This window comes from Peromyscus californicus, unplaced genomic scaffold, assembly GCF_007827085.1.
Source record: "Peromyscus californicus insignis strain IS unplaced genomic scaffold, ASM782708v3 Scaffold_12__1_contigs__length_115047231, whole genome shotgun sequence".
Classification (NCBI taxonomy): domain Eukaryota; kingdom Metazoa; phylum Chordata; class Mammalia; order Rodentia; family Cricetidae; genus Peromyscus; species Peromyscus californicus.
In genome coordinates, this window is record NW_026294413.1 from 59,818,534 (window position 1) to 59,842,141 (window position 23,608).

The 23,608-nt window shown below is 50.6% G+C and overlaps 1 protein-coding gene across 1 annotated transcript in view; it reads right to left on the reverse strand.

The window, feature by feature from the left end:
• Positions 1-23,608, reverse strand: part of Xkr6 (XK related 6) — a 261,976-nt gene that overhangs the window by 36,396 nt on the left and 201,972 nt on the right. Inside the window, exon 2 of the mRNA XM_052732969.1 lies at positions 18,119-18,315. Coding sequence (XP_052588929.1) covers positions 18,119-18,315 — 197 coding nt within the window. The remainder of the gene's footprint in view (positions 1-18,118; positions 18,316-23,608) is intronic.

Sequence of the window (23,608 nt, forward strand, 5' to 3'; positions counted from 1 at the left end):
ATCCACCAAGCATGGTTGCATAATGTCCCCTCACGCAGGATTCCTCCATCATCCCCAAATTCCTCATGCATAGCCCTAGTGAGCATCTAGCACCTCCTTGTATGGTCCTTCCTAAAATTCAGAACTAAATGCAACTCGAGGCCTGGCTATCATCTCATTGATGGTCTCCTTAACAAACTGTCTAATCTCATAAGCATGACTCTGCTATTACTGTCTTCCAAGCAGAAATCAGTGCTGCATTACCCATCAGTGTTAACGTCAGATCCAGGCACTCAAGGGACCAAGAAAGATGCCTCAACCCTTTCACTTGGGTCTTTGCACACTACCTCACAACGATCCAAATTTCAAGGAGGAACCAAAGTCCTTCTGCTTGCTGGGTCCAGAATTATGATCCTGCCCACCTCACGAATCTCCCTCCTTGCCTCCTCTCTGGGTCTCAGACAGTAAAACAGTATGTCAGGAGCCATAGCAAACCCAGCATGTGGGCAGCACACAGAGAGCATTGAACATCTGGATGTTTGCCACCAGGAGCATCTGCTGCTGCTCGTGTCAATGACGATACAAAACAAACAGGAGGGAGGAGGCATGAACCCAACTTCTCCATGGAAACCAATCAAAAAATTATCTTGAGAGCAGTGATGGTGGATGTTCATCCAACTTCTCTGGAAAGTTCTATAACGGATACTTGAATGCCTTGCCTACTTGTCCTACACACGAGGCATCTGGTCTGCATCCCAGAGACTACACATGGTTTGTGATCCGAACATTTGGAGACAGGTTGTGTCCTGGCTGCTAGATTGAAGTAGGAAGAGCAGGTCCTCATAGGACTCGGTGTGTGGGTTTCCAGAGGGCAGGGAACAGGAAGTCATACCATGGTAGCTTGTGTCGGATTTAGTTCCTGGGACACTTTCAGGGAGTTCCTTTCAAACATCCTTGTGACTCTACTGCCACCTGACTAGCCAGCTTTTCTCCCTCCCTCTCTCCCCTCCTTCCTTCCTTGAACTGTGGTGTTTCTAAGTTGCCTAGGTTGGTCTCAAACTCACTACTGTAGCTCAGGTTAGCCTGAAAATCTGAATCATCCTGCCTCAATCTCCAGAGTTTTAAAAACTGAACTCATTTATTTTTGTTTGTGTGCATGCACAGGTGTGTGTGTGTGTGTGTGTGTGTGTGTGTGTGTGTGTGTGTGTGTGTGTGTGTGTGTGTGTGGTGTACATATATTCATGTCTCTCTGTGTATGGATGTGTATAGATATGTGCACAAGCATGTAGAGTGCAGAGGTCAATGTCAGGTGACATTTCTTAGGAGCTATACACTTTATGTTTTGAGACAGGGCCTCTCATTGGGACCTGGGGTTACTAAGAAGGCTAGGCTGGCTGGCTAGTGACATCCAGGGATGCACTTGTCTCTACACCCCCAACACTGGGATTACAAGACTTTTTATGTGATGCTGAGGATCAAATTGATGTCCTCATGTTTGCATGGTAAACATTTGATCTACTGAACCATCTTCCCAGCCCCAAACTCATTTCTTTCTCTCTCTCTCTCTCTCTCTCTCTCTCTCTCTCTCTCTCTCCTCCTCCTTTCTTTTGTTTTTTCTTTTTTTTTAATTTGTTTTTTTGAGACAGGGTTTCTCTGTGTAGATTTGGTGCCTGTCTTGGATCTCGCTCTGTAGACCAGGCTGGCCTCGAACTCACAGAGATCCACCTGGCTCTGCCTCCCGAGTGCTGGGATTAAAGGTGTGCGCCACCACTGCCCAGATCTTTTGGTTTTTCAAGACATGGTTTTTCTGTGTAGCAGCCTTGGCTACTCTTGAACTTGTTTTGTAGACCAGGCTAGCCTCAAACTCACAGAGATCCACCTACCTCTGCCTCCCAAAGTGCTGAGGTTAAAGGAGTATGTCACAATGCCTGGCTTTGAACTCATTTCTCTCTCTCTCTCTCTCTCTCTCTCTCTCTCTCTCTCTCTCTCTCTCGCTCGCTCGCTCTCTCTCTCTCTTTCTCTCTCTCTCTCTCTCTCTCTCTCTCTCTCTCTCTCTCTCTCTCTCTCTCGCTCTCGCTCTCGCTCCTCGCTCTCGCTCTCTCTCCTCTCTCTCTTTCTCTTTTGGTTTTTCAAGACAGGATTTCTCTGTGTAGTCCTAGTTGTCCTGGATTGCACTCTGTATACCAGGCTGACTTCGAACTCACAGAGATCCACCTGCCTCTGCCTCCTGAGTGCTGGGATTAAAGGCATGCACCATTACCGCCAAGCTTCAATTCATATCTTGGTGCTAATATTTAAGCACCGACTGGAAATTGTCATGACTTGGCTGTCACAAAGGAGTGTTATGAAAGTTACGTAGGAGGAAGGCTTGACTTCGGGTTCCTTCTAACACAATGAAAACTATTACTGCCCCTATTATTTTCCACTCAGGAAAGCATGAATGCTGAGCCCACAGATCTCAGCTTTTGCCAGAACATGGCCTCAATTTTATCCCCATTCTGAGTACAGGGCTTTCAGTGTACTCTACCTCCCTGTCTCCTAGTTGTCTGTGCCTCCTCCTGATCCACTGCTGTGGTTCCCAGGCTTTGCTCGTTTGCTTTGTTTTTTTCAAGACAGGATTTTCTCTGTTTAGCATTGGCTGTCCTGGAACTCCTTCTGTAGATCAGAACTCAGAGATCCACTTGCCTCTGTCTCTGCCTCCCGAGTGCTGAGATCAAAGGTGTGTGCTACCACCACCGAGCCCTGAAGCTTTGTTCTTGTCACACCTTTTGTTGCTGTGGGATGTCTTTCTGTACGCTGTGAATATATGTTACTCTCATTGGTTAATAAATAAAGCTGTTTGGCCAATGGCGAGGCAGAATAAGGTTAGGCAGTACATTCAAACTCAGGATGGAGATGAAGAAGGGTGGAGCGGGGCAGAAGTTGTGAGCTACCGCCCGGAGAAGCAAGATGTGAGAGAACAGGTAACACCACGAAGCCACATGGCAATGCATAGTTTAACAGAAATAGGCTGAGTTAAGTGGTAATAGCTAGCTAGGAAGAAGCCTGAGCCACAGGCCATACAGTTTGTAATTAATGTAAGCCCCTGTGTGTTACTTGGGACCGAGCGGCCCTGGGACCAGGTGGGACACAGGAAAACTTCCACCTACACTTTGTGGCACTAAAGTTGCTGATTCTGTGATGGGGCTTCTGGGTTTTCCTACAGAGCATGGTGTGGATGTTCCTGAACCATCGCACAGCACCATCCCATCTTATAGTGAAGGCTCGGGAAATGTCATATGGGGACAGAGAAGCAAGTCCCACGGGAGTGCTGAATAATAACAGGCAGCCATGGTCTCATCTCAGGACCTCAGTTATTTCTCACTTGGTAAAGTCTGGAACTGCCACATGGCTTATGGAAGAGGAGTTCCTCATACTTGCTTCCCAGTCTGCTCGTCCCCCAGCAAACCTTGCCCAAGATGACCCTGAGGACCAGTGACCATGCAATATAGGATAGCATTCATCCTGCTACCTGGTGCTGCTTGCTGACACTGTCTCTTCTCCATCTTGTCCTTCTGACAGCTGGAGTTTTTAAAGCTCCCAAGGTCATTTGTAATGAAGGTCACTGGCCTGCTTCAGTGGCAGAACCTGTTCTGCTTCCTAGCCATGGACTCCTTGGGGCATGGAATGACAGGCTTTGTCTTTGGGAGTACAAAGAGGCCCCTAAATCAAAAGGCATGCTAAAGCCTGGGAGTGGGTGTGGCAGGCAGGTATGGGGTGTGAAGCTGGCCTCATAGCCACACAGAGCAGGGATTGTAGAAGGAGGAGGGTGGCCTGGAGATGTCCAAACCCTCACTCCCACTACTTTTCGTTCCCCACATCACCATAAGGCCCCAACTATACTCAAGGCTCCAGCACATCTCTTTCATCCAAAGTTGGTGGTGGCCTTAGTCCATCTCACTGAAGAGCTGGGAAAATCCAGGCTCATAAGACTCCATGCAGGAAATAGGTTTCTCCCTGGATGTTCACCAGACAGTGACCTTTATCCCCCCCCATGGGCTTAAGAGCCAATGGTACAGGTATAGATAGACCTATTTTCAACCCATCCCCAAGGAGCTCATCCAGACTCAGTTGCAGCACTGGACACATCACTGTCAATTGATGGAGTAAATGTTCATGGCTTGGCCAGGCCACACCCGCGTCTTTTCTTTGGATAAAGTTTGTAGCCTCTCAAATCTGTGGAACCATTAATTCAACTGATGGCAGCCCATTAGCTGAAGGTAGCCAGATGATGTAGAGGGATCCAGATAGGGATGAAAAACCAGGACAGAAGATGGGCTTCCCCTGTGTTATAATACTCATGGTCAATGCCCAGCTGTCCAGGAGAACACGGGCATGACCCTCTGAACACTAACATTTAATTCCTAACCTTTTTAGGAGGACCATGTGGAGGCTGTACTGGTAATGGGCTGAATTGGGTCCTCTCTAGATCTCTGTGTTGAAGTCTTCACCCCTTGTACCTAGGGAAGTGGAGATGGGTTTTTGTTCTTGCTTCTCACACAGTGCCTCTTCTTGTCACCCAGGTTGGCCTCAAACTCACAGTCCTCCTATTTCAGCCTCTTGAGTGCTGGGATTCCAGGCATTTGCCACCCCATCCAGATCAACTGAGATGGGTCATTACAGAGCAGGTTAAAACAAACCGAGATGATATGGGTGACCCTAATTCAGCGTGACTAGCATCCCCATAAGAAGAGGAGGCCACAAAGAGACCCTGGGGACACAAAAACACAGAGAAGGACCACATGAGGACCTGGCAAAGGCACTGCCTGGAATCTAAGGAGAGAAGCCTCAAGAGAAGCTGCCCATTGACATCTGGATCCAGATTTCCAGTCTCTTGAACCATGAGGAGGTCATTTTTGCTATGCTGTTCAGCCTGTGGCACTCTGTGATAGTGACTCTGCTAAACTAATGTAGTTTTCTATTTAACTTCTTTAAATTTATTTTAATTTATTTGTGTGTGTGTTTATGTGCCTGCTTGTCTGTATGTGTACCATGTGTGTACAGACACCTAGGGAGGCCAGAAGAGGGCACCAGAACCCCTGCAGTACAGTTATAGGTAGTATGGGTGCTGGGAACCCAACCCAGGTTCTCTCCAAGAGTAGCAAGTACTTTAATCACTGAGAAATATCTCCAGCCCCTTAATTAATTTTTTTGGTGTGTTTTTTTTTTTTTGTTTTTTTTTTTTTTTTTTTTTTTTTGGTTTTTCGAGACAGGGTTTCTCTGTGTAGCTTTGCGCCTTTCCTGGGACTCACTTGGTAGCCCAGGCTGGCCTCGAACTCACAGAGATCCGCCTGCCTCTGCCTCCCGAGTGCTGGGATTAAAGGCGTGCGCCACCACCGCCCGGCTTGGTGTGTTTTTTTGAGAAAGGGTTTCTCTGTGTAGCTCTGGCTGTCCTGGAACTCACTCTGTAGACCAGGCTGGCCTGGAACTCACTGAGATCTGCCTGCCTCCACCTCTCTGAGTGCCAGGATTAAATGCGTGCACCACCACCGCCCACCTTCATTTTTTTTTTTAAAATAAAGACATTTAAGAAAATGTTCCAAATCATGCACCTAGCAGGAAACTAGACACAAGATTGGACCTTGAAAGTGACCCATGCTATAAGGCTCTTAGACACTGCTGGTCTTTGTGAGGGGCTGGGTGAACGGTGGAAAAGTAGGCACGGAGATTTGAATCTTGCTGGAGTAGAAGAGAATGTAATGTAGGCTCTGTGGGAACCAATGGGAGACTCTTAAAGCCCCTTCAGCCTCCCTCAGGAGACTAATACCCAGATCACAAAGAAAATAGTGACCCTCACAGAATCCTTTGTGGCCACTGTCCTATCAGGTGATTAATCTGAGGCTACAGTGTGCTCTCTTACCTGCAGGAAGTACAGGCTCGACCTCCCGGGGAAGATTTCCATTCCTGAGGTCAACCCAAACATCAGTGTTTCCCTGGGCAACACAAGCTCACAGGAGAGTCTTGAGGCCCCAGGAAACTGCCTAGCTAGACCTGGGAATATCTAAGGTTTCTTCTCACTCAGAGCTTAGTCACTTGGTGCATGGCAGAGATCAGGCCAAAGACTGTTAAATGCTTTGTGTTTAGCTATGACAAGTTCCCAGCAGTGAGCTTCATGGCTCACTCACTGCCCTGGTGCGGAGCAGGAAGTAAGCTTGTGGCCCACATGGCACTTGTCCCCACAAAACACTCCAGAATAGCCAGTAGCTGCTCCCTGGAGACCCACAGCCCGCAGGCAGCAAGGAGAAATGATTCATAGGAACTTGAAGCTATAGAATTGCCCAGGCTTCCAAACCTTGGCATGGTTAGCCTGCTATGACTGACGGGCCATGTCCCTCCAGTCCAGCTGTGGTTCTTAGATGGCCTTCAAGGCTCCACTCAATCTAGACTGCCTCAGAATTACACATGCACCTGCCAGGTCCCTGCCTGCACCTCTCAGGAGCCCATCTCCAGAAGGCTCAGATATAGGTTCTGGTGGTATGGAGGTCTCCATAAGCCCCTTTGTCCTCTCCAGAGTCCAGCCATGCCAACCCCTCCAGGACCACTGCACCCCAGGGCATTGTCTCTGCTTGAGGTCTTCACACTTTGTGGCCAAATGTCACCTCACTGAGACCTTTACTCAGAGATCAGCTTCTTAGCCGCCCCCAAACACCACATTCAAAACAACCTTCCCCCCCCATGTCTTCCTCCTTCCCCATTTATTCTCCGCCCTGTCATACACAAATGCTAAATCTCCTTTGCTGCTCTGCTTGTGAGTAAAGGTGAGCTCCCAAGAGCGGGGCCGACTTTGAGGAATTTCTCTAGAATTATGCACAAAATCTGCCTGGGTATTTTTTTTTTTTTTTTTACATACAAGGGTCCCCAGCTAGCTTCAGATTCTGCAACATGTACCCCCAGGGAAGAAGCTTGATCCACTCAGCCTTCACAATCTCCTACTTGTTGTTAACTGTGGGAAGGGGTGCTTCCGGGGAAGCCCCAACCTGTGTCTCTGTATTTCAGGAAGAATTGCTTAGAAAGAGAAAGGGTACCACCTGTACTGGAGGCTTCCAGAGCATCAGGTGCTATGCCAAACCCTGAGTTATTTCACTCATTCGGAATAATAATCTCTAACTGCCTATTAGTGTCTCCATTTCACAGATCTCATGCTCAGAGAGGTACAGGAACTGCTCATGGTTTCTGGGCTCAGCAGGCCTTTGTTCTGATGCTTTCAGATTTGTGGTCTTACTGCCCCTGGAGAAGTCAGGTAATTCCTAGGGATAGTAGGATTTGCCTGAGAGCAGTGCTTTCCAACCTCAGCATAAAAGCCCGTCTCTTCTAGGAACTGTCACCCTCTGGTCCACCTGCCACCTGCCCTTATCACCCCAGGCCAGGGACAAACAGAACATCGCCCTCTGACTAGGGGAACACACATGATTCACACCAGCCACCCCTGAACCGCTCTGCCTACTTAACTGCCTGCTGTTGCTGTAGAAGCCACAATAAGAGCCCTTGGCAATCTTCTCCCTTCCTGCCTCCCTCAGTCTCTGCCTCCTTGTTTGCACAAGGCTCCCTGTACTACACCCCAGGGCACCATGAGCTTCTCTTTCTGGATCTGGGAATTACAAACTCTTTCTTTTTGTGTGTGTATGTGTGTTCATAAATGTACATGTGTGGGGGTCCATATGTGTGTAGACACCAGAGGTTGCTTTCAGGTGTCTTCCTCAATCACATTATTGTTGTTGTTGAGTCTCTCACTCACCCTAGAGCATACCAATTGGTGAGGCTGGCTGATGAGCAAACCCTGGGGGTCCTCCCATCTGTTTCCCCAATGCTGGGCATGAACCACCACGTGTGACTTTTTACATGAGTGCCAGGTAAACTCAAGTCCTCGAGCTTGCAGAAGAAGCATGTTACCAACTGCGCCATCTCCCCAGCCCCACTAACTCTCTTCAGTTGCACTTGTCTCCCGATGTGCTGCTGCCGCTGCCGTGCCATGATTGGATCATCATGAATTATATTCCTTAAGATAGTTAAACTATCAATCGGTCAGACAACTCAACTAGTAAGCTACTGGGTAGGAAGGTGCAAGCCTGGGACACCTAACTCCTAAGTCCCAATTGCCTTGGGCTACAATCCAAAGAACATTCAGTAGTTTTCTTCCCCATAGGGCCAGGCTCAGGACTTGGTGAGCCAAGCTGCTTGCTGAGTCAGGAAGGCAGCATGCTTTTGACATGAGCCCCAGAGCCAGCCAAGAGCTGCCCCTTCCCTCAAAGAGATGCTGGGCTCATGCCCACCCCCTCAACTGTGAGAAGTCCATGGTGATTGACAGCTCTCCTTGAGGGCACTACTTTAAGAGTGGAAGGAAAATGGCCATGACAGGGCTTGGCTAGCACCCAGCACAGAGAAAAGCTGGATGCCCATGCGAGTGCATGCAAACAGACACATAAGCTGCATGTATGTGCCATTCTGTCTTGACGTCTTGCCCCTGCCTCAGCCTAGATAGACTTTTCCTGCTTTCTTTGCTTGCCCACCTCCTACTCATTCTAAGAGCTCAGCATGGGCATTGCCTCCTCCTTGGGCACCCACTGGGATGCACAGTGGAAAATCACGTCTGGCCCTGCCACAGCGCCCCAAACATTGCTCCTCCACTGCTTCTACTTCAAAACCACTTTCTGCAGACTGTCCAGCCCACTCCATCCCTGAACTATGACTTTCCTTCAGACAGAACTGATTTTTGATCTCCGTGTGCATGTGTGTGTGTGTGTACATGGCCATATGTGCCTGTACACATATATGGATTCACATGCATGGGTGTATATATGCATGTGGAGGTTCGGAGTTGACACTGGGCATCTTTTTCAATCACTCTCCACCTTAGTTTTAACACAGGATCTCTCACTGAACCTGGAGCTCCTTACTCAGCCAGACTGGCTGGCTAGTGAGCTCCAGGGATCTTCCCATTTCTGCCTCCCCAGTGCTGAGATTTCAGGCATGGTCTGTTGTGCCTGGCTTTTGTTTTGCTTTGTTTTGTTTTGTTTTTAATATAGGTGCTGGAGCACAAACGTGACTTGCTGGGCCATCTCACCAACCTTGACTTTTACTTTTGAGTGGAGAAAAGCTGTCTTACCTACTCCTGCAGGTTCTGTGCCAGCAGCATAGTGCCCAACATGATTCTTGAGCAAACGCCTTACACACGCTGTTTCATAAGCTAAGCCAAAAATGCAAGTTCTGATAACAAAGCCACTGATTCCCTGGCCAAGGTGAATGGACACCAGGAATTTTCTGAGACCAGTGGGCACAGTTGTCTTAATTGCTCATTAAAATGTACCTTCCCCACAATTTCAGTTTACTTCAGTTTCCTGTGACTGATGGAACAAAGGACCATGTGTGTTCTGGCAGAAAACAAGCACATTTATCTCTGCACAGTGCTGGAGGTCAGGGTCTGATTTCTGAAGCGTTGGCAGGGCTGAGTGCCAGCTGGAGGCTCCAGGGAGAATCTGCTTCCTTGCCTCTCAACTTCGGGAGCTGCCCACATCCCTTGGCTGGTGGCCCCTTTCTCTGTCTTCAAATTCAGCGGTGTGGCATCTTCATGACTTTCTTTCAGCTTTCCCTGACGCATTCCCCTCTGTCCCGCTGGCCTGCCTCCCTCCTAACAGGTACCACCAGGTGATCAGATTCATCTTCTTAGTGCAGGGCTCTTCATGGAATCACCAAAGCCCATTTTACATGAAACGTGACAGCTATAGGTTCAACATTAGGAGGCAGCCCCCGGTGAAAAACGATACTCAGCCAATGTTTATCATCACCCTCTAATAGCCAGACAGTTATCCCCAGTGGGGGGTTTTGTCCCATACTGGGTGTCAGGTAGTGTCTGAGGGATATTTTTGGTTCTTATAACTCAGGATACAGGTATTGCTGCCACCTAGTAGGTGGAGACTAGAGAGGCTTCCAAATACCCTGCAGTAAACAAGGCAGCCCCTGACGAAGAATCATCTGCCCCTAGATCTAATCACACTGAGGTTGAGATCTGATATAGGACTTTCCCACACCCTTCCGTGTTCTACGAAAATCAAACAAATAGCACCTGGCACCAGAGATGGGTGGTCACTCTGAAAGAGGGAGGTCCATGAGTGTGGACACAGGCCAGGCACTACAAATTGTCTCTTGGCTCTGATAAATAGTGCAGATTCTTCTGATGGTAATTTGTTGTGGTTTTGGTTTTTGAGACAGGCTCTCTCTACATAGTCCTGGCTGTCCTGGAACTCATAATGTAGACCAGGCTGCCTCCCAAGTGCTAAGATTAAAGGCGTGCGCCACCATGCCCAGTGATTTTCCTTTCTTTCCTTCTTTTTTTCTCTGATAGTAATATTGGTTATCAATATTTGAGGAGACTGGAAAATCACCATGAAATAGGTCACTATGCGTGTCTGTGAGAGAGTTTCTAGCTGGGGTTAATTGAAGTGGGAAGGTCCATCCTCAGTGAGCAGCACCGTGTTACAGGCTGAGGTCCAGACGGATAAAAAGGAGAAACTAGGTTGATCATCAGTATTCATCTCTCTCTACCTCCTGACAGCAGATGTAGTGACGGACACCTCTGCCACCATACCACCCCACTATGATGGACTTGACCCTCAGACTGTGAGCCAGAGCCAAGCCTTCCTTCCTCAAGCTGCCTTTGTCAGGCATTTGGTCACAGCAAACAGGCAAACAACTAATGAAGTTCCTAGGGAGGAGCCATCACCCTGTCTTAGCCACAGACCCTCCATTGTGTTTCCCCTATGGCCAAGAAAGCCAGAGGAGGTGGGAAACACCCATGGAGCTCTTCTGGGCATTGGGGCTCATCGAGTTGCCCAGAGGGCCACCCTGGGAACATGGTGCACCCCAGGGAGGGAGCGGCTCTCCCCTCAAAGAGTTTGAAGGTCAAATAACAGCATTTAAAGCACCCAGCAGAAGAGCTAGATGCACCCTCTGTTCCCCTGGACACTCCCTCCTAAGACATTGTCAGAAATATCAAAATACCATCTCCACCGCCAGCCGGATAAAGGCAAGCCTCCGAGACTCTAAAACAAATGCCAGCTACTCAGCTGCATGGTCAGGGCTTGTGGGAGCCTGGATCTGCTTGGCTCTTCATCTGCCCTCCCTGAGGAGTCTAGCAAACCCCTTCTCGCTGAGCAAAGAACTAGACCACACCCAACCCCTCCATCCCTCCCAAACATGATGGCATTTGAATGGAATCTGAGAGATATCCTGGAAGGAACATGGGCTCTGCCACAGACATCTAGCTTGGGTAAAGCCTATAGCCTTAGGCAATGAAGCTACTAAGACTTAATTTGTCTTCTGTAAGCCAGGGGTAAAAATACAGACCTTGAATATACAATGAATAATGAATCTTTCCTTTTATATAACTGTGCGTACATAGATATACTATTTCTACATACATACACACACATATATATATAGCATGCATAAGTATATGAACCAAATATATATAGAATGCTTATAAAGAGTATAAGCATATGTTGTCTTCATATATATATATACATATATATCTTCCATATGTTCTCAAAGTTATATTCATGTACCTATTTATTTTTGCCTGTATCCACTAGAATATGAACCCTCAGAGAACAGAGACCTCTCTGCTTTGCCCATCACAGTACCCTGAGCCCAGTACTGGGAAGTCTTTATCCCCTTGGCATCCTCTGTGAGTGACTGCAGAGAACATTTTTCCTGATACAGAAAGGCAGGAACACAGCTTAGAGAGAGACTGAGTGTTGGGAACCTTTTTTTTTTTTTGCCCTGGGACCTAAGTCCTTGACACCAGGGGCTCTGGAAAAACTAGGTACGCCTTTGATGGCACAGGATCAGTATCGGCTATTGCACTGGGTGCTTCTTTGGTATCAAGAGTAGAAGGGGGATAGAAGAGGTTGGTTGCAGTTTGCAAAGGACCACTGAGAGAGTGATGGAACGACCCCCTGAGGGACGCAGCTCTCTGAGGATGGGTGCCAAGCAAGGTCAGGGCTCCGTGCTCACAGGGGACAGCACCTTTCTTCTAGGTGACAGTCTCTAGACCACCTGGGGACAAGTAGGGGCTAGCTCAAGAGGGCTTGGTAGCAGGAAGTCCTTGCTCCAGGGCACTGCGATCCTTCCTTGGAATCTTCAGGGTCGAATGACTCCGCAGAAGCTCACTCTGCGGCCGCTCTCCTGGACTGTGCCACAAGGCTCAGAAGTCCTGCTCCTGATGTGTGCATCTGGCCTCACGGTTGAGTAGCACGACGGCCGCCATCTTGAAGACTTTCCCCACTTCCTCCTCTTTAGCAGCGGAGAAGCCCAGAGTGCAGAGAGACTTTGGGAATCCCTGCTGTCCTCACTCCCATGGCTGATGCCCAAAGGAGAGCTGAGAGTCTGCCTGGCACCCCTCCCAGCAGCCAGTCCAATGGACCTCGCTATCGCTACTCCTTGTCTTCTCTATGTGGGCTTCTACCACAGAGCTGAGCTGTGCAATCACAGCTTCCCACCTGCCCCATGAGGACCCTGTGGTTGCTAGGGACACAGACTGAGGTGACCCCATTCTTTCTGGCCTTTGCTGTTAGGGGCCCAATTGCATTTCAGATAATGGAAGCCCCCTTGCCCTCGGGCCTCAGCCCTGGGTCCTCCTAAATTCCGCAACACATTTTCCCACGTTTATTGAAGTTCTCTCTCTTGCACTTCTTGTCACCAAGGTGACCTGGTGACCTCACGAGCTTCCCTCGCCACCCTACTAAAAGCTATGGGAAGTTCTGCTGCCTTATCCATCTTTCTTCCTGGCTTCATTGCTCTCTTTCAGGCTCCTATCACTCCCTAAGAGAGAAAATTAAATGTTTGCTTTATCATTCATTTACATGACCCTCCGGCTTCATGAAGGAATGCGACGTGGGTGTGTTCTGATTCCTGATGCATCTGTCCCCAGCTCTCACACCAGGCCAGGCATACAGGAGGTGATTAATAGCTACCTTCCCTGCCAAAGGAAGGAATGAAGGTCCAGCTGCAGTTGCTGCTCAGGTTTCTGAACTTGCTGCCCTCCGCATCTTCTCCCAGCATCCTCCTTGACTCCTGAGCTGGATCGGGAAGCCTAGGCCAGTGGGACTCCATCCCAGTATCTGACACAAAAACACATCGAAATGGCCAAAGACCATTTTATCTGCATTGATCAGCAAGATAAATTTAGCTTGCTTTTCTTTGATTTTTCTCTAAGTCTCTCTCCTCTTCTCAGTGGTCAAGAGTAACCAGAGCTGAAAGGGCTACCCTGAGGCAGGGGACACAGGAGAGCTCTGCCAAATTGCTACATGTTCTGTTTACCAGCACAGAGATTTACTTCCTTGTGGCTTTAGACAGTGAGGTATTTAGACAGGAGCTAGAAGGGTGGAGAGCTGGAGTTTCAGGGCCAGCGGATCCTGTGTGTAGATACCAAGCAGAATCGTCATGACATGACCTCAACAAGAGAACAGGAGAGGAGTTGGAGAGAGGCCATCCTGGGGACACAAATCCCTTGGCTGTGCTGCTCCATTCCAGTGATGCATGAAGAGGTGTCCAGAGGGGCCAACAGAACGTTACATCTCTTTCTTTAGTAGTGATGAAGACAGGATGCAATGGGCACCCAGGGAGTTAAGATTCTCCATGGAAGACCTATGTGCTGCTCGTCTGTGAACCCACTGTTTTGCTGGGAATGGCAGACCAGGGCTAATGAGTCAGAGAGGAGGGTTTTGCTCCACTGGAGATCTAACAGGCAGCACTGGCACAGACAACCATGACTCAGCATGGCGAGTGATGGTTCAGTTGTTGGATACAACGAGATGGATGTTTCGGGAACAATTTTTACTTATTGTTTCCAAGGAGCCAAAGCAGGAAGTTCATAGATCTGGTCTATAGCATAGACCTGTGCCCTTCAGCTCCCATGGCCAAGTCACAGCCACTTTCCAGCCTCACTCTATGTTAACCAAGGGGATGGATGAATGGTTTGAATACGTCTTTGGAAAATTCATACTGGAAACTTAATCTTCAAATGTATATATTCATAGCATTGGAAAGTGGAGTCTTTAGAAGGGGGTCATTGGGGTTGGATGAGATCATGAAGCTGGAGCCCCCATGATAGTATGAGTGGATTTATAAGGAAGAGAGACCCACGCTATCCTGTGCTGCAATATGATGTCATAAGAAGACCTCTACCATGTCTTAGCACCATGTTCTGGACACCAAGCCTCCAGAAATAAATTTCTATTAAGGGTTTGAGCCAGTGCCTGTATGAACCAGACTGGAAGAGACTGGAAAGCATTTCTTACATAGGAAGAAAGAACTCCAGGAGAAAAGAAATGCAGTTCCATGGATGCAGCAGCCAAGAACCAGGCCCCAGCCTTTCTCCACCGGTACACCAGCACGAGGGAGCTTCAACCTCTGCTGAGGAGAAGTTTGGCCAGGGAGACAGAGAAGGGGAAACTGAGTTTTCTTGTGTGACACTCTTTGTCCCCACCAGAGGAAGAAAAGCTCACTCATTGGGCTGACAGTTGAAGAGAAAGGCTGGGCATTTCAGCTTAGCAGGACAGAGGAAAGGGAAGGGGCACTTGCCTTTCTGGGTGCTTCAGATGCTAGCAGAGCTCTTGCTCTATGTTAAGCCAAGGCTCAAGTTTCGGCAGTGTGCATACATGTGTGATGTGTGCACACAGAGACCAGAGGAGGACACTGGATAACTCCATAACCGTCCCTTTCATTCACTTGAGACAGGGTCTCTCAGTGAACCTGGAGCCAGGCTAGAGGCCAGTATGTCCAGTGATCCTCTTGTCTTCACCCCCCCCCCCCATGGCGCTGATGTTACAGGGACAAGGACATGGCCGTGCCCAGCTTTTTACAGGAGTACTAGAGATGGAGTTCAGGTCCTTGTGCCTGCACAGCAAGCCCCTCACCCACTGAGCCATCTCCCCAGGGTTTGATGTGAGCAGAGCCCACAACTGAAGAAGACCGGAAGAAGAAACTAGCAGGGGGCTTTGACAGCTGAGATAGAAAGACATCGAACTGTATCTGAGACGAAATGTTTGCTTAAAGGAAAATCGATGCTTCAGTGTGTTTCATATTTCTTAGACTCTTATCTTTCTTGACTCATTCGGTTATACATTGTCTGGAGTTACCTCTGTTTATTTATTTGTGTGGTGGGGGGAGGTGCATGCTTGCCACATCACACTTATGTAGAACCAAGGACAATTGTGTGGAGTCCCTTTAGGTGGGTCTGGAGGATTGAACTCAGGTCACCAGGCTTGCCCATCAAGCACCTTTACCTGCTGAACCACGTTCTCTGACACAATCTGTGGAATGGGGGGGTGAGGGTAGTAATTCCTTGGGCATGGTGTTTGGAGGTGCCCTACATGCCACGACAGTTGTCTTAGGGCAGCAAGAAACATACAAGTCCTTTGTGTGCATGCTCATTGCTGTGTGACCTTGGGCAGCTTCTTCTTTTTCTGTACTTCATCTTCCTGTGTATGAAACAAGGGACTGGACCCAATGGCTTCTGTGGCTGGCATCTTCCACGTCTATGCAGAGTCCCACTACTCCTGCCAAGGGTTATAGCATGTCACTTAAGATCGTAAAGTCTACTGGGCATGCTGTCACATGCCTGTTATCCCAAAACTGAGGCAGAGTAGAAACAGGAGGATGACCGCAAGTTCAAAGGTCAGGCTGATGTACCTAGTGAGTTGCAGGTCAGCCAGTGCTACACAGAGAGACCCTGTCTCAACAAAACACAAACTAAACGAAAGCTCTGTCTCTGGGTTGCCTTGAGTTGACTTTTCCTGGGAAGAGTCATGCCTCTGAGGTGCTCCCTGAGCACGACTGGTCCGTGGCATGCCATCTAGTCCCGTTCTGGGGTCATAGGTCATTCTGCCTCAGGTTCCAACCCCATTTCAGGTTCCTACCCCATCCAGGGACTTCTACTCTTGCCCACTAGCTGACTGAGAGACTGGAGGGACACAGACAGCTCAGACCCAAGGGATTTACATCCCACTGCACAGGTCCAACAGCCGACTTCTCACTAACTGGTGGGACTTTTAGGATGGCTCTGTTGTCTTCATCTCTACATGGAAACGGTCAACTACAGAATTGCTGAAATCATGGCCTCTGGCACATAATATCTGTGAATTTCTGTGGGGCCCACTAGGCTCTTCCTCTGGAGCCTGCCTTCCACACCACCCCTCCTGCTCCACCACCAAGTTCTAGCCATGCTGAATGTTTTTACTTTCAGTTAGTTCATCACTACCATGGTCTTCCACAGAGGAAATTTTTCCTACCTTAGGGCCTTTGGACATGCTATTCCCAAAGTACAGAAGGCCATTTTCTTTGTCTCTCTCCTTGTTGACAGCCAGCCGAAATGAGAGCCCCCAGTAAAGGCTTTCTCTGACCCCTGCCTCTAGGGGACTCCCTCCAGCCCCATAGTTAGTTCAGGCCTCAGCAATGTGTTTGCACGTGACAAAGTTCTTCCAGAATCATGCCAGTCTATGGTGTTCAGCTATGTGCTGTGGCGGTGTATGTATACAGCTCAACAAGCTTTCACAACACCTCAAAGCAATTCTTATTTCCACCTTACCAATAAAGAAACCCAGCGGGGAAATGAATCGTCCCACATCCTAAGTCTACACGGCTGAGCTCAAGTTGTACATGGCTCTCTGTCTTTCGCAGTAGCCCAGGCTGCTTTCCAAACCCGCCCTAACCCAGAATGCCTGCCAAGATGGCAGGAACCTGAACCAGCAAGGAGATGGTAACAGCCTTAGCATACTTCCAAACACTGCCGGCATTAATGGCACGGAGAGGGGAGGAGCAATCCCACAGCCAACCAGAGGCAGGGCCAGCGGGCCAAGGAGCGCATGTGTAAAGCGTTGAGACCTCAGGGAGTGGAACTACAGTAAAAAACAACCAAATGACAAGACACAGCTCATGGACTGCGGGGCCTGGAGGTATCACGACAGCCCAGGAGACCAGAGACCACAGGCCAGAGAGAGCGAGGGCAAGTAGGGGGGGCCCTCTCCCCCAGCTGCCCTGCCATCCCAGACCATGGGGACTCCGGCAAGCCTCAGCAGTTAGGACGTCTGGGTCTGGTTCCTTCAGCAGTGTCTCTGCTTGAATACACCTAGCAACGAGGCACTCACTACCTCTAGAGACAGTCCTTCCGTGACTGGATGGAATGTTTCTCTTTTCTCGCCCATTGAAGGTGTAACAGTTCCCCGGGAGTACACACTGGCATCTATACCATTTCTTCTTCCCCATCCCTTCAAATGTTACGACTCCCATATCCCAAGTGCACCCATGCTAAACATCCCATTTCTCCCTCTGTGTGCCACCTCAGGTCACTTCTCAACCGGGGGCCTGTTCTGGGGCATCCCTGACTCCCTGCTACTGCTCTGCAGCACGGTAGGCCAGGCTAGCCATCAGCTCTAAATAAGAGCAGTGCGGTCTAACCTGGGCATCCCTAACAGCCAAGGGCCTTCCTGCCAGAGCCTGCCTGTCTGGACAATGCTCTGAGGCCCCATGGAGACTACCTGGGGCCACAGTGGAGAGCACGGGGTCCCTTTGTGTGTGCTCACTGGAGCACCCACCACTTCAGCCTGTTGTTACAAAGGAGCGGAGGCATCTGTGTGCATTGGAGGCGAGAGCCTGAAGTTGAAACCGTCCAAACCCAGAAGTAAGACCTGCCGTGACTCAGTGTTATTGGCACATGCTGTCTTTAGGCCTGATTATCCCCATTCCGCAGATGTGGAAACACCAGGGTCCAGGGCGGTGCACAGCCAAGGGGGGGCCTCACACCTGATTAGATCGCCAGGATGCTGAGCTGCCAGGGGCAGGCTGGCTCCGCTGTCCAGAAGCACATAGAACGCGCTCTTAGGAACAGAGTGCCTCCGGAGCAGGGGCATTGAGGAAACACTTGTGCCCTGTCATCTGCCAAGTGGGCTGGGTGGGACTGGACATCTGAACTAGTCAGGACCCCTAGGCCAAGTAGGCAAATGAGGCAGTTGCAGCAGGGGTGGAGGTGGGGTGGGGTGGGGTGGGGGTGGGGTGGGGGTGGGGGGTGATGGTGGCGATGCTGGGGGAGTGGCCAGCAGGCACTCACAGGGCAGCATCTCTGCGCTGTTCTTCTGGATCATTATGCAGAGCTGTAGCACCAGTTGGGGGGCGCTCTCCAGAAAGGTCTCCAGGAGGCGCAGCATGTTGACATCTGCATATTCGTACATCATAGCCCAGTAGAAGCGTCGCTGGTGTTCCTTCTGCCGCTGGCTCTGAATCCCCAGGTACATGGTGCGGATATACCTGTGGGGAGACATGGGACAGAGCACACGTGTGGGTGGCGATGGGGGTTGCCCAAGGACCGCAACCTGCTCCCTCAATCCCAAGCCACCTGCCTTGGCATTCCCCAACCTCCTGCAGAAGTCCCCAGGGGCTTGGGTGGGATTCTGATTCAAAAGGATAAAGTGGTGAGGCATGGACAGCCAGCCATGGGAGGAAGCTGGCCCAGTGAGGGACCCCAGGCCGGTCCTCCCCATCCTGGCCTCCACTTATACATACAGAAAAAGAAAGCATTGCCTAAATGATGTCCCAGGCCCATCAGCTGAACATTTCAGATGAGGTCAGAGGTCAGTGGGCTTCTTGGGGTATAGGGTCAGGGTGGTGGAGGGGACATTCCAGCAGGGCTGGCCTTTTTGTTTCTCCTAAGAGAGAAGGAACTGGCTTGTGATGCTCCTAAGTGCCACTCTCTGGCTGGCCACGCCCACATGGGGAAAAGGCAGGCATACTCCCATAGGAACTAGTTGGGCCTTAGAAAGGTCACCTCCCTCCCCTACATGGGCTCAGATGGCTGAACGGAGGGTCAAGCAGAAGTTGGCCCAAGGTCATTGGCCGCCAAGAGCTGTTGGGAGCCTCTGTGCCTGGGCAGTCTCAAATCCACTGACCCCCGCTCAGAGGGGCCAGGACACCCAGACTCTGTGGGGAGCTGCAAAAGCCCAAGGAAGCAGGTCTAGTTGGAGAGCCTGGCCTCACAGGTCAGCACTGAGAACTGTGGCATGTTGAAACAGTGACTCCGACCAGTGTGCCAGGCCCTCTCTTCAGTGAGGATGCTTCACAGGGTGGGTAGTGAGCACATGTGTAGGGGACACTCTTCCTGTGTCAGCCTCACTGCCACCAGAACTTTCTGGAGCTGTGTCTCCAAGGATTTGGTGGATCTACTAAGCCCAGCCCTCAGCCTGGGAGGCAAGCCATAGTCAGGCTATGGGTAGGGCCCAGGATGTAGGTAGACCTGTCTGGGGGGGGGGGGGGAGCTCTTGTCCAAACACAAGGGTCAGAAGCAGAGCTCTCTGTAGGTCAGGACCAAGAATGGAACCATACACACAGTGACACACATTCCCGAGCTGGGACCATACAGATGGAGTGCAGGGTTGATATCCCTGCTCAGGCTCAGCGGTCCTCAGGCACTGCCCACTCAAGCCTGCTAGACAGCCCTCTCTGCCCTCTCCATGCATCGACACCGGCACTTCCTCCCTGGCACATGCTGCCCACTCCCACTCCGTCTTCACGTGGCAGCCAGGGTGCTCTTGGAAGGTTCCAAAGTGCAGGCAGGGAGACCCCTCTGCCATCTGGTTCCTAGTGCTCAGAATAACCCTCAGCCCTCCTGGGGGCCTCATCTCACCTCCAACATCTCACCAGCTCTCCTGCTCTCTCAGATCTCTCTCTTATCTGCTTTTCTTGCTTCCCCCTGGAGCACAGAAGCCCTGTATGAGTAGGGACCTGCTGATGGCACCCTGATAACATCTCATTGCCTAGTGTGGCTCCCATGGAGGAAACTAGTGCATGCTGGGAATCTCATGACATCTCAGCGGTAGACCGTAAGCATGCTGGAGACAAAAATGTGAAAGGCAGGTGGTTGGTAAAAGAAAAGCTTTCCCCACGACAGTGTAAGGGCATCGCCCGAAGACTGGACAGATGGGAACCCAGGTTTAAAGGCCAGACTGGAAAGTGCATGTTCGTAACGCAGTTCGAAACTGTGAAGCGCTGCTCTCTCCAGTTGCAAGGTGGTGGGCCACGCTCTAGAACGGCAGTTGGGTACTGAACCCGGAAGGATGAAAGCTCAATAGCCTGGAAGACATGCCGCACTGGGCCAAGGCTGTGAACTCCAATAACCACGCAGTCACAGTGAGCTCCAGCCGGGAGCCAAAAAAACAGAGACGAGGGCTTCCTCATAGATCCCTAAGAGATGTCATGGAGACTCAGGCGACTGTCCCCGAATGGATCCCCCACTGGGGAAGTAGGGATAAACACCATTTCTTCATCTCTGCAGTGAGCAGAGACGCGGTTCTGTATGTCAGGATCAACAAGGGAGCCGTACACACAATGGCTTGGGAGAGTTAAGGCCGCCCTGCAGAGGACCCCATCAGGGAGGGACTTGGGGAAGGTCCGGGTGTGCCAGGCCTCAGCCAGGTGCCTCATGGGCAGGCCTTCTTACCACCGCTTCGAAAGTGGGGAAACTGAGGCTGAGGTGAAGCTGGGTACCACATTCTGGTTCTATCGTGAGTTTGCACTTCCTGCGTGCGCATGGCTGCTCTATGTACAGAAAAGTACTAGGTGCTTCTGTAGATTTATACCATCAAGGAACCAGGGGAGGGCTGGAGACGCGAAGGACACCGGAAAACAGGGCCTATGTATCCAGTCAGGAAAGGAGGGAGAAGAGAGGGAAAGAGAAAGACAAGAAAACACGGGAGATGGAAGAGAAGGATGAAGGGTCAAAGTTTAGAAGAGGCCATTAGGTGGGACAGGGGGTGGTGACAGTTGTAGTGGGCAGGGCAGGACCCGGGGAGGAGTGGCCGTCTTCTAAATGGAAGGGGATGGGGAAGCCGACCCTGAACGATGCTTTGGGAAGAGGAGCTGCATGTCTGGCAGAGCTGTGGTGCTGTATATCGCATCAGTCAGAAGTATCCCCTGACCCAAACTCAGCTCTGCCCACATGCACTGACCCACACCAGAGACAGGCCACCACCCAGCCCTCTCAGTGGACACTCAGACCACAGCTCTGCCTCTCTCCGAAGTGACTTGTCGGCTGTAGTGACCAGTAGCAGAACTAAGCCTTGCCATCGGCGTCCCAGGGGGATGCCCATGCTTGCTTCACTCCTCTCCTGTGTCAGAGTTTCAAAGTACAAGAAGAAAGACCACTCCCTTCCCCCCGCAGAGGGGCACAGGAGCAAAGTCAGAACCTGTCCCCTGGGACAGGGTACTTGGGTTTGGATGCCACACCTCCTGGTCACCAGCACCCCCAGGCCTCTGCCCTGGGGTGAGAGCAAAGAGGGAAACAGAGTGGAGCCTGGGACTTCAGGAATTCAGACCACAGGGCCAATGTTCTCTCTCTTCTCTTCCAGCTCTGTTTTGTCATTATTTTGAAACAGGGTCTCATGTAGCCCAGGCTGGCCTTGAACTTCTGGCCCTCCTCCCTCCATCTCCTGAATACTGTGCATCACCACGCTCAGCTGACTACTCTCTTTTCCATCTTATAGTCTTGGTCATCAGTTAGCAACAGAAGGATGTTTGCTGGCTTGTAATAAACTAGATCTGGATACAGACCTAGCCTAGCCCATTTTATAGACCAGGACCCTAAGGCCAGAGTCTAAACTGATTCCTCTGTCTCCATCGTTCTGGGAATGTGGAGGGCATCCCCGAATCTACATCCAAGCTTTCTGACTTCCTGCCATGGAAGGTGCCCCCCACCCCAGTATGGTGCCAAATGCTTCCTCTAGTGTGCAAGTACCCCAACAGCTCTTGGAGACATGGATCCAGTCATCCCCAGGGCAAGTGGGACGCTGCATCTTTCCTTGGGCTGCACTAGACCTTGTCTCCCTCTCAGTCACAGGAGCTGTAGGGAATGAGCTGCAGGGTGACAGGACACCACACCTCTTTCCTGAGCCCTTGAGCAGGTCCAGGCCCCGCGAGGTCGCCCTGCAGCTTACTGGACGGCCAATCTTCTGTGTAGGCGGCTTCCTCCCGTGGCCACACGGTGGCGCCAGACCCTAAGTTTTACAAAAAGGAGGCGCCCGCCACACCGGTGATCTCATACCTTAGGGCCTGCGCCCTCCTATGCGACAGTGCCTGATGCGGGGGGCCACCTGCGAGCCGCGGTGCATGTTGGTCAATATGTACCAGGGTCCCAACTGAAGGTATGGTAGGTACCAAGGTCTCCCCTTCCCCTGAAGGTACTAGAAAGCTGCCTTAACCCAGGAAGGCAGCCCAGGAGAGAAGACGCCTACCCTGCTGCTCCTGGATTTACTACCTCATCATCTCGTGTTACACCCTGTCACACCGTCTCTCCTTTAGAAGCACCAGAGCTTGTAGTGATCAGTATAAGAGCCAGGAGGTCGCTGCCGTATTCACACTGCAGGACTGTGTGACCCCTAACAGGTCCCTTCCCCAGACTGCACCCTCACCCTAACCCCTACCCTCATCCACCCTCACCCCAGGTTTACCCCCCAGAGAAGGGCAGTCTGAGGCACTCTGGACTCCTGCCAGTACTTGATATCATCCTTTTTCAAGTGTGTGGCTTCACATTGTACCAAGTATGGCACATGCTTTACACATAGTAATCTGCATTGGAGTGCAAAGGCATGGTTCTGGGCAATTGTGTTGAGTTAATGAGCTGAGAGCATTAACTCGCTTAATCCTCACAACCATTTACAAGGAAGCAGCGGCGGCATCACCACACTTCACAGATCGACAGCTGAGGCTCTGAAGCAAAGACGTCGTCCTCAGTTTACCCAGCTGCGTAAACAGCTGAGCAGAGCCTCACACCTGGGCATTCTGGCTTTGGGCCTGGGGCTCTGGAGTCCAGACCTGCACAGCTCTCCGGTAGACCCATTTGTCTCTTCTTCTTGAACATGGTCCATCCTGTTCTGATCATTAATAGTGGGGAAATACAGTCTGCCCACCATCTGAGGCCTCGTCTCTTCATCTAGAAGGTGCCTAGTCCAGAGTAGGGCACCAGGACAAGTTGAAATAATGAACGCATGCCATCTTGCCCTCCTAGAGGGCCTGGAACATGAGAGTCCATGGGAAAACATGGGAGAGAACCCACTGGCTGAGTGTCTGCTCGCTAGGGTGCTTGCCTCCCGACTTTAGCCCCAGCTCTGATCAGCTCCTTTCTGTGCCACGAGAGTCCTGACATCAAACTCCCTCTCCCTGCCCCCAGGAGAGCTCTCTGGTCTCAGAGTACCTTTGCAATTGATATCAGCATTCAGGAGAATAATTGCCATTTTCCTTTTTTTTTTTTTTCTTGTTCTGTTGGCTGATTTGCAGCCCAGAGAGGCTGGGTGACTTCCCTGGTCACACAGTCAGTCACAGTTCATCAGAAGTCTTACCCAGACTGTGAGCTAGCTAGAGCTCTGCCAGGTGCAAGAGGCTGAAGAGGCTTGCCTGTCTGGACCCACAGTTCCTGGCTCCTGCTCCACACACCTTCGGATTAAAAGCTCTGATTTGGAAAACGGTCTTTCCCAAAGCTTAAGTGTTATGGTGCATAAACCTGAGACAGCCCCTCATTTAAAAATATAGTAAATTCTACAAAGCTCTTAAAGTA